This window comes from Limulus polyphemus, unplaced genomic scaffold (assembly GCF_000517525.1).
Source record: "Limulus polyphemus unplaced genomic scaffold, Limulus_polyphemus-2.1.2 Scaffold54, whole genome shotgun sequence".
NCBI lineage: Eukaryota > Metazoa > Arthropoda > Merostomata > Xiphosura > Limulidae > Limulus > Limulus polyphemus.
The window spans coordinates 893086-904752 of record NW_013665664.1 but is presented as its reverse complement, the minus strand read 5'-3'; the positions used below and the strand labels follow the sequence as shown (position 1 = coordinate 904752).

The 11667-nt window shown below is 37.0% G+C and overlaps 1 protein-coding gene across 1 annotated transcript in view; it reads right to left on the bottom strand.

The window, feature by feature from the left end:
* Positions 1-11667, bottom strand: part of LOC106463664 (SH3 domain-binding glutamic acid-rich protein homolog) — a 36024-nt gene that overhangs the window by 8774 nt on the left and 15583 nt on the right. The window contains exon 3 of the mRNA XM_013923721.2: positions 4500-4691. Within this exon, the coding sequence (XP_013779175.1) occupies positions 4500-4691 (192 nt within the window). The remainder of the gene's footprint in view (positions 1-4499; positions 4692-11667) is intronic.

Genomic DNA, 11667 nt, shown 5'->3' with positions numbered 1-11667 from the left:
AATAAAGGTTACCACTTTAATCCGAACATTTTTCCCATGCAGTACTTCCCAGAAAAAACGAATTTTTAGTAAAATGTTCACTTCTAAATTTTTTTCAATGAGGTGTGAATACTACAATCAGTAATTACTAGTACAAACAGCCACCCATAGGGTGGCATTTCTTCTAGTACCAATAATGTTAATAACTATTTCAAAACATTAAAACACAACAATATATACTTAGTTCTTACTATTTATTGGAAACAACTTTTCTTGCTGTCATTTCAGCAAAAGTTTTTATTATTTCCTCTCAATTAATTATTTTTTGCAATTCTACTTTAAATAGAAATTACTGAAAATCCACTTAATCGTTCTTGCACCATTTTGCTTCTCAAATAATTTTTTATCAACTTGAGGTTTGAAAAAGATCGCTTAACACTTGCAACTATCACGGGAATTGTCAAAAACAAAGTTATCACAGTTCCAATTTCTTTGAAGCTTAAACACATGGCACTGTTTTCACATATTAACAAGGTTACAAACTGTTGAAATGTTTTCAAGATCTAATTTGAAGCATTGTCAGTAGAGAGCGACTGAGAGGGAAATTCTTTAGAAATATCCTAATCATATTTATTAACTAAAGTTATGGCTCCATCATATAATTCCTTATCGGTTGCAGCAAGCAAGTTTTTGGGGAAAATAACACTACATGTTACAACAACACATTTTCGACCTATGATTATATGATTTAGTTGAGCAATCATAATGTCTAAACAACCATAAAAGACACTGGTCTTAAAGTTTCTTTTCTGGATTCGAAAATCTTTCATCTTCACACAATTCATCAAATTGTTTTGTTGCCTTTTTTGTGCACATGTACTGAAATTTGGGCTCCAAACCCCATATCTTCAGATATTTCTTTTATTTGCATGAAGTTGTCTCTTACTTGCACTAAAAAGTCAATTGAGTGCTTTAGTATTTTAACTGTTGTGTCAAACAGTACATTTTCACTTTGCAACGACTTAGAAATTACATGAGTTATTTCTAATAAGTTTGTTTGAAGAACAATTAGGAAAATAAATTCAAACTTTTATATTTGCTTCATTAGACCAGACACTTCAACTTGTTTGTCATGCTTTTTACTAAGGAGAATTATTTTTGAAAGTCCTTTTACAGTGTCTGAATAACGGAATCTTAACACAACTAGTGAATTGTGTCTAGAGGACAATCAAGATGAACATAATCTTTTAAGTGTTACTTCCTCAATAACACTGGATACAGAAACCAATTCTTTTAACACAGACAACTGTTTTATACTACGAACAAAGAAATTACAAAGATGTTCAATAGTATCATAAAAGTTTTTAATTTCAGATATATTTTGAACAGAAACAATCATTAAAAACATGATTTAGATTATGGGCAGCACAATGATCATATTCAGCATTTGGTTCTCTTTTAGCTATTCTTGCTTGGATTCCCAAGTATATACTGCTCATATTTGCTGCACCATCATACCCTTGACCACAATTAACAATTTCATTTTCTAATCCAATAGCAGTTTGATCAGAAGCTTGATGAAATCCAATCAATGATTCCTTCATTTCAAAGTCGTGAAGAAGTCTGTTTGAGTTAGCGTTTATTTTGACATGTTGAAAGATTTGACTCATTTGATCGACTTTTGAAATGTCTTGTGTTGTATCTATAATTATTGAAAAAAAGATGCTGCTTTTATGTCATCAATAATTTCTCTTTCAGTTTGTTTTTTAGCAATTATCATGATAACTTCATTCTGTAATTTAGGAATAAAATATTTGACTTGTCCTTTTTTTCTTTTCAAATAACTGTACAAGAACAGGATCATATTTTGCTAACACTTGAATAACAGAAAGAAAATTATCACCATAAGGTTTATCAAAGCTCTCTGTGTCCTCAAATGGGCAAATTGGAAGAAGCTATTGTTCATGTTACATTAATTATTCCCTCTAAAATATCTCTATATTTCCTTCTGTTTTTTCATTTTCAATTGTTCCTCTAAGATTTTCTTCAAATGCTATCTTTGTATTGTCAGACAAGCATCAAGATGCGTTCTTGGGCATTCATGTATCTGAGTTTTTTGGATCAGATGTCTCCAGTCTATTATGCCATTGACCCTAGCATCATTAAAAGAAGACGACTGGTGAAAACCCAGGTTGGTTCACAATCAGCACTATCTGTCAATGGTGAATAACATAACCACATTCTGTGCAGCAGCATCCCCAATTTCAATTTCTTAGAATAAAAAACTTCTGAAAAACATTGACCATCCTGATTCACATCCATGAGAAACAGCCCTTTGCATCTACATAACCCCTTTGATATAATTAAACCTCTTAAAACACTGCTTTCGATATTTGCAGAAAAGTGTCCTCTGTCACACGACAATATTGGGTCTATTTGTCGTATTTCAGCTATTTCTTCATGAGTTTCATTGTTTGTATCTGATTCTGTTTCAAACACATTGATATCAGTTACAGCACTTAATTTTTGTCATAACTAAATTTTAAACATGTACTTGAACAACCTGTTTCATCACTTTTATCTGCACTGTTGTTCTTCGTAACAAACAAGTCCAGTTTCAGTAACTTAGAAATAATTTTTTTCTCCTCTCTTTTCACTTTTATTTTTTGGGAACCACTTTTATGCTTTGATCTAGACATTTTCAATTATAAAGGGAGAAATTATTCAAATATTAAAGAAATGCACTGCAGGGTCTGCATCCACCACCATTTATTTAGCACTATTAAGTTTTTGTAGAATGTAAGGCCAAGTAGTGGCACCGTTCAAAATGTATCAAACATGGATAAGTACATGACTGGCTCTGACAACGTGTAGCATATTTGTTTCCTGCATGTTCCAACTCATTATTCTTGGTTGCTAGGCAGAAAGACGTAATATTACAACCTCCAGGCATCTAAGGCTGTGATTGGCTGATAGTGACATCATTCAGAAACTTGGTTATGAAAAAATTAACTATTATTGGTGCAGCTGCCATACCTTCAGGTTAAGCTATAGATTTACAGATAATTTATGTCTTTTCATATTGTTTTCCCCAAAATGAGCAAAACCTACAGATTTTTTTGTAATCGACTGTTATAACTATGTTGTAGGATAAAAAAAAAAAAGAATGATGCAAATGGAATAAAAACTAAAATGATTGCAGAAATAGACTTTTCTCTATGGAAGCCAAATAATTTTTTACTCTATGGCTTCTTGTGCAAGGTTTGACTTCCCTCTCATGACCTTGAAATAGTCACCAAACTGCAGCCAAAGTCCAAACACTCCTGACACCTCCTGTGTGCCTTCTGTCTGCCAGTTTAAAATTAAAATTAAAAGATTTAATTTTATTTCATTCACTTATTACTGTATAGGCCCACATTGCAGTGAATCTAGTTATATGTGGTTCATGTATTTTCACGAACTATTCTAATTTCTACTATTCCCAATAGTTTGCTGTAACTAAATATATTGTAGTTTAAACTTATTATAATGACTAAAAACGTTATTAGATAGGTTCACTGGTCATACCTAGTCACAGTAGGTAATTAAAAGCTATAACTTCTTTCTATGCAGTAAATACAGAGCAAGAATTGTTTTGTTTTAGTTATGTCCGAGTTTGATTACAGAAAATACTATTTAAGAAACAATTATCTTATCAATTAATAATTATCAATTATTATCACCCTGAAAAAAAGAGGTACAGAGTTTTTGATGAAGTCAACAGATTTCTACAAATATTTTTGAGTGATTCTACAGATTTTTAACATTTTGGGATGACACTGAACAATCTGATCTGGGAATGAGTGATATTTTGTGAACTGTATCGAAAATCCTCTTATGTAAAAATAAAAATTTACAGTTTAAGGTTTTTACCGAAAATGTAATGGAATTTCCAAATAATTTAATTTCAGTTAAAAAAAATATATATTTAGTTTTTCAATAGACATTAAAAAGTAAGTATACAGTTTTGTATTTACGATGCATAAAATTTATTTACTTATCCTGGCATCGCAATGGCCCCCAAAATGGGCTGGGGGCCCCAGTGCAATGCACTACCTGCATTCTAGGTAGTTTCACCACTGATTCACAGGAGTTCATGGTCATTTCATTTATTCATAATTATATGCACAATACTCCAGTCAGCATTACACAATTTAAAAAACGTAAACATATGAAGAAAAAAACATTTCTTTAAAATAACTTGGCAACACACTGTAATAACTAAAACAGGATTCAGTCACTTCCATAAGAACTTGATCTTTTCAACATGTTTCTGATGCGAGTTTATTTACAATAAGCAATATTGTAAAAAATGTTAAAATGCAGAGAAACATAAAAAATTAGTTCACTGATTGTTAATAAAATAGATAAAGAGCAACTGATAGTGGTATATTTTAAATTGAACTAAATTGTTATCATCTTACAGTATCATACATATATATCTGATAACTACATGCTGGGTAAAAATTTTGAAAATTCACCTCTTCTTTTGGAGCAGAAGCTTCTTGAGATGTACTGCCATTTTGTAAAATCATTTCATCTGCATTATCAGCATCAGTGGTTTGAGAGTTACTTTCATTCAAAGTAATTTTTCCAATTGAAACCTGGTCACCTAACTTCAAAAACTTCATAAGTTCATCATCTTCATTTGCCAGCTCAAAATCTTCATAGTCCTAAATTAAAACAATTTAATAAAGTACAAAATTTGTTTAATTGGTTAAACAGGTCACCTTGATTGTTTGCTTCATATGGAGCAAGTCTTATTAATTTTTGATTGACAATAGTATGGAATTCATACAAATAAACCTAGGATAAATTTATATTTAGGCTAATTATTATTTATAAAATACTGTTCTAATCCATGGATAATCTCAAAAAGTATTATTTCTGGCTAATAAAGAACTAAGTAGTGGTTTAATCCAACTGAGTTTTAGACAAAGATTTAGCAAAGCATAAAGCTCATCCAATGATAATTTAGACAATCAAAATTTATAATTTTCCTAAATGAAAATGTATTTCCAATAGGTACTTCCCTCCGCTCACAAGATTAGCTTTTCTTGTTTTGTGCTGCCCTCTATATGCAAACTTTTTCAGAAACGTATGCCAGTAGCCTTCATCCTCCCTCTGTTGGAACCCACAGTTCCAACGTCTCTCATGCAAATCATCATGCATCACCTCTCCACCAATAGGAGAACACTGTTATCACGTGGCACAGGTTACTCCCTCTACAGGTCACTATCTAACTGTCACTTCAAGGTTTGGCAGAAGACACGAGCACTGGAAAAACATTTTCATTTGTGAAAATTATAACTTCCGATAAGGTACTCTCCCTCTTCTCACAAGATTAGCTTGAATCCCACACTGAAATGGAGGAGGAACCGGTGTGAGAGAAGCAAAATGACACCCCTAAAATGAGAAGAACAGATCAGATGATCTAAGGAGCATCACATCTGAGCCAGGTATCTCTTTGCTATAAAAATCGACATGATCAAGAGGACCATACATGGCAGAGTATTAAAGGTAGCACATCTGCATGGGAGAGGATAGTTTAGCAATGTGATCTTAAACAGAATTCAGAATCACTCAATCCCATGATGGAAGTGGGCAAGTGAGGATGTGTCCCATGGTGTAGAGTGGCTAGAGCACAACGGATCGTACTAGGTAAGTCAACTACATCCAAAACCTCACTCGCTGGGTACTGACATCCTCGCGAAAGTAGGATGAGAATCATACCATCTTCACCTTAAGTCCCAGAGTCAAGAGTGAACCTAACATTTTACTCCAGGAACCCGCAGGGTAGCCTAATGCCAGGTATCTGCACTCTATCCCCACGACCGTGAAACCAGCCCAAAATGACCCCAAGTCAGTAACAACCTTCTCACCCAATGAGAGAAAACCCAGGACAGAAGCAGAAACATGCTACATAAACCTTCAACACAACACAGAAAACAAGTCAAGAGGGGAAGATGGACAATCTGAAACCTGTGTGAAGACTTGTGTGATTGGTTCACTCGATCTCCAAAACCTCACTTGCTGGGTATCAACATCCGCATGATGGTAGGAGGAGGGCACTCAACTGGAGGGGTGAACTACATTTGGGTGTCTCAACTCCAGGAAATAGTTACTCATCTGGAGGATCTTGTAACTCCCTCTACACTGGCAGAACATTACCACCCTACTCTGAACTGAATGGTTATAGCCATCTTTGTTGAACCCATCCAGTAGGTTACCTCTATGGTCAATCACCCCAGCAGTTTGGAACTGGTAAGTGGTAAGAACTCCTGTATTCCACTGGAAGAAAGGAGGGAAGTGCAATGGAGAGTAGAGAGAGACTGCAACACCCGAGACAGTGCAATGGGTGATCACAAAACCCTATTTTGAAAAGCACACCACACCGATTTATTCAATCTAAACATGGCAGGGATGGGGAGCAAACTCCTTCTGCTTTACCCATGCCGTCCATGGGTGGTACAGTCCAGGACGGACATATTATTATGCAATTATCATGAGGAATTTACACTTTAGTGATCTTGTGAAACACCCCATCTCAAGGGTGAGCATACACACCCATGGAAAATGTAAAACAATAAACATGGCTTACAGAATGGATTTCATATCAACATGTCTGCAAATGGTTATAGCCATCTAAGTGGAACCCATTCCAAGTACAGACAGAATACCTGGTCAGGCACTACTCACCACAGAGTGGGATCAAAAGTGAAGCTGAAGCAGGGACCCCACAAATAAATAAAAGCATTAGTGAGGACTTACCTCATGTCACAGCTGCACTAAAGTCTGTAGAATAGCCACAGGTGGCAAGTATACCCCAAGGAAGCAGAAACAGTAATGTGGTGTAGGTAGTGGGAGATGAACATGTGCTGAGTCATCTACATGCCTGATTTTAGAATCTCTTCCAATGGCCGAAAAAGACAAGAGGCAAGGGAGAAGGTTAGGTGGTGGATTTGATGTAAGAAAACATGAAAGATCACATTTAGAAGGAGACAAGAAGGAATAGGCCAACTGGAACAAACATCAAACCCAATTAGGCAAAGTAACTGGGAAAAGAACACAGGAAGAGGAAGGTTGCCAAGGGATAAAAAGGCAGGAACAAGGACCACGGAAGGAAGCTGTGTGAGCAATATAACAAGGGCATGGACAGTACAGAGGAGTCCATCTGAATCAGGACGAGGGTAGACATGATATATAGTGGATTGGCAGATAGGTAAAAAAAAACTTACCTTATTGAGCCGCAGAGGTCTTGGGAAGGAAAGCATGATCCACATAAAGGATAAGGTAGGATAAGTGGTACATAGTTCTAGTAACATCGAGGGTGAAAATATCCAACCAATTATGCCTGCAGGCCAGGAGGAGGAGGAAATATGCCTTCAAACAGACATATAGACAGAGGTTCAAATGGAGGTGAAGTGAGGGCATGAAGGGCCATGTTAATGTCCCAGTCTGGGAGCGAGTGACACCTCAATGGTCAACAGAGCCAAAAGAAACAGATCAACATGGAAAGCAAAGACCCTGCAAAATGGGAAAAATGGAATATATGGGATAACACCGCCGAAAACCCCAAAATCGAGAAGACTGAAGACCCCCCCCTCAAAGAGCCATGTGAGAAACTCGGAGATACAGGCAACGTTTGGGTGAAAAGTCAGGAAATCCCGAGTCAGTGCCCAGGAGCAATAAATGCTCCATTTGCATTGATAGATGGCCAAAGAAGAAGGGTGAGTAGAATGGGTTAAATGTGAAGCTACTCTGCAAGAGAAACTGGAACTCCTCACCAAAGACCTAACAAAAGCCAGGAGTGAAGATGGAGGACAGACGGTGCAGGTGACTGGGGTTGATGGAGCAGGTCGGGACAGAAGGAAAGGAAAACGGGGGAACCACCTGCAGTTGAGCAGGCTGGTAAGGAGCAATCAGACTGAGTGGCATGGATGAGGGAGACCACCTGATAAAGTAAATGGATGGGAGGGTAAACATATAGGAACAAATTGAAAGCACCCAGTACATGACACACCATCAAACAAATGTAATGTGTGTGGGCCCAATAAAGAAGATCCATAATGCAAAAACATAGTGATCTAGACCTGGTGCCACCTTGGTGATTGATATAAACCACCATGGTAGAACTGTTGTAATGGATCATAACCAGTCGGCAGCTTGCAAGAGAAACAAATTGATCCAAAGCCCGGTGAACAGCAAGGAGTTTGAGAACATTGATGTGAAGAGAATTCACCTCCATAGATCAATGACCTGAAACCTCCTAGTGACCCACCCAAGCCCCCCAGCCCTGAAGGGATGCATCTGTGAACATATCTGGCTGTGGAGGAGGAAGCAGGATCTCTACTGACATGTGGGCCATGTTCAACATGCAATGGAGATCGGCTACAAGGGATGAGGGAAGGGATATAGAAGTATCCAAATGATCCCAGGTGAAGTTCCATTGATTGTACCCATTGAAGAGACTGCATATGGGCCCTGCCCAGGAGTATGAGAGGTGTGATAGAGGACCACATTCCCATAAGCGATAGAACCTTGCAAGCTGAAAGTGAGGGAACATACAGGGACTTTCAAATGGCCTGTTACATAGAATGGAGCCAGAGAGGAGAAGGTTGGGCCCGACTGAGATGAGTGTTGAAGAAAACACCCAAACAAAAGATGTCTCCATGGTAAAGCACAGAATGTGAAAATACTGATTGATGGGATAAATCGATGACAGAATGCCAGTTCCCAGTCTTCTTAGGAACCATGAACAGGTGGGAGTAAAACCCCCGTAAACCTGGTGAACTGGTTCAATAGCCTATTGTTCGATGAGGTCCCGAACTGCCTCTGACAGACACTGGCATGTCAAGGTATCCCGAGGAGAAGGGAAGAGAATGGGAACACTGGATAATGGAAGAAGGGAGAAAAAGGGGATAATGAATCCTTCCAAGAGCACCTTGTGAACCCAGACATTGGAGAGAAAAGGTCCCCACAGATGAAAGAAATTCAAGAGACAAGTCCCACTGGGCCCAAACAGACCACATAGTCACCAATACTGCTGTTGGCAGATCGTGTGTCATCGAGGAAATTGTCAAACTGTGGCACCACGAGAGGGTGGAACAGGAAGAGGTTGGGAAGGGGAAGGTTGGGGGACAGGAAGCAGTGCCACGCTCGGCCCCAACAAACGAGCTACCAAATAAGTAAGGGTATAATGTTGGTAGGCCCAGGCCACCCGTGACTCCAAAGACTCAGGAGCCAAGTCAAACATATAACACCATACAAACGGCACCATGCCTGATGATAAACAAGGGCAGACTGATCCGAAGTCCGTGGAGGATGAGGCATACTAAAGCCCACCCCCAATTTAGAGGCAAATCGGTCTGCATGAATCCTAATATCGGGGGGGATGAGTGAAAGACTAAATAGGGTTTGGAGGTTGTTTCATGTAAAAGGGAAGGTCTAGGGTCATAGGAAACAGGTGTAAGAGACAAAACATCAGATACCTGAAAAAATCAATGACGGACGAGCTGGATCATCAGGTAATGAACGGGTAATGCTCGCATCTTCTGCCAAACTTTGAAGTGACAGTTAGGTAGTGGCCTGTAGAGGGAGTAACCTGTGTCACGTGATAGTAGTGTTCTCCTATTGGTGGAGAAGTGATGCATGATGATTTGCATGTGAGACATGTTGGAACTGTGAATTCCAACAGAAAGAGGATTAAGGCTTGTGGCATACGTTTCTGAATATGTTTGCATATAGAGGGTAGCCCAAGACGAGCAAAGCAAATCTTGTGAGAGGAGGCAGAGTACCTTATTAGAAATTTTAAAACCACAAAAGTTACAAAAACCATTAGTTTCACATTACGATGATTTGATGACTCACAATTGCATATATGCATCATTTGATAATTCAGAAAAGTAAGGATATAATATTATTACAGCAAACAGTAGATATATATATTTACATATGTACCCACTTTCCAGTTATTAGTTATTGATCAGTCTTTAAGAATAGCATCCTTAAATACCATGTGAGAAAATTCTTGAATTATTAAATTGTATATCAATAAAATTTTCCTTATCAATGATTGAAATATCTTTTCTTTCAGTTCAAAATTTCTTTATACGAGTAGTAAAAATGTTGACACCAGCAAAAACAAACTGTAAAACATTGATGTGTTCTGCTCATTTACATGCAAGTTGCAGTAGCTTAACTATTTACTGTATTTAGTGTAAAAATGCTAAATAAAAAAAGTGTAAAAAATTACTTTGAAGTAACCTAACAAGTGACCAGTTCACAGTTATCTAGCAACACCATGAAGCAACTGATTTTCATATCACATAAGGAGTATTATCTCTCGCACCTCACCTACTTCAGCACATTTAGCAATGGAAAATGTTAACTTAGTACAATTTTAAAGTACTGATAAAATGAAATGGCAACATAACTCAATGTTTGACTTAATATCAAACACAAAAACCTAATGCCTTATTTGAGAAAAGGGTGTTAAGTATTTCATATATGAAGAAAAAATACTTGTGGCATATACAGGTTGTTTTAATGAAGAGAACAAAAGCTTTTTTACTGTACCAGCAGATACATTTCATTCATGAAAAATGGAATTCATTCTGTTTTATTTTCCTTGAAATATAGGTGCTGAAGGAATATCTGCAACATGCAGTTACATTGCAGGGTAAGTAATGATCAAGACATATGATAGTGTGTCATGCGAACAAAACAACCTGCTGCAGGACACACTGTGTGTTATTAACAGGAGTGATAGTTTAGCATTTTCCACCTTTTGTATCTTGGACGGGTAATCCAAACTATCACATATTTTCAGTAGATGTGCTCTACTGGACTCTTACTATACATACCAAATTTCAAAGCAATCCATTAAAAAATACCAGAGATATAAGTTTCTAATTTTGATTGACTTTCTTCCTTTTTTTCTCTCTCTGCACAAAAGTATGGAATATTTATTTGATAGAAGAACATACTTAACTTTTATGAATTTTTTTCAAATCTGGTATACACTGATAGATCTTTTCAACCTACAATTAGGAGTCGTGTTTGGTGTAAATATTAGCCACGTGTGCAAAGTTATTCAATAAAAACTGCTCATATTTGACAAACACTTTGCACACTTCTATGCAGAGTCACGTGGACCGTTTTTAGTTTTTTGTCACCCAGATTAAAAACAGCTGATTTAGAGCAGCCAAACTATGGGTAAAAAGATGTGCAGATACATAAGTATTGGTTAGACCAAGTAAGCTAGATTAGCAGTTTTAAAAAGAATTATATGGGTGAATAGTTTTTATAGCTTATTCATTGCCAACTTTTCAGCACAAATTTACTAAATTTTGTGAAGTTAAAGATTGTTTAGCATCACGTGATATTAGCTTAGGCAATTAGCATAAATAATGATGCTTGATATGGCTGTACCAATTGCATGGGGCTGATGACAAGAAACTGTTAATCCAAATTCCATGGTGTTAGTGTAAAGGAAGCTATTAACACAGTTTTATAGAGGAAAAACTACCATCATATATTTTAAAGAATCTGGTTGGTTCTAGAAAGTAAAGGTCTGTTTTGAATAAAAGGGTTGCAATCCTAAAGCTAATATAGGTTACTATTGAGTGTCACTTTCTTATTTGCTGG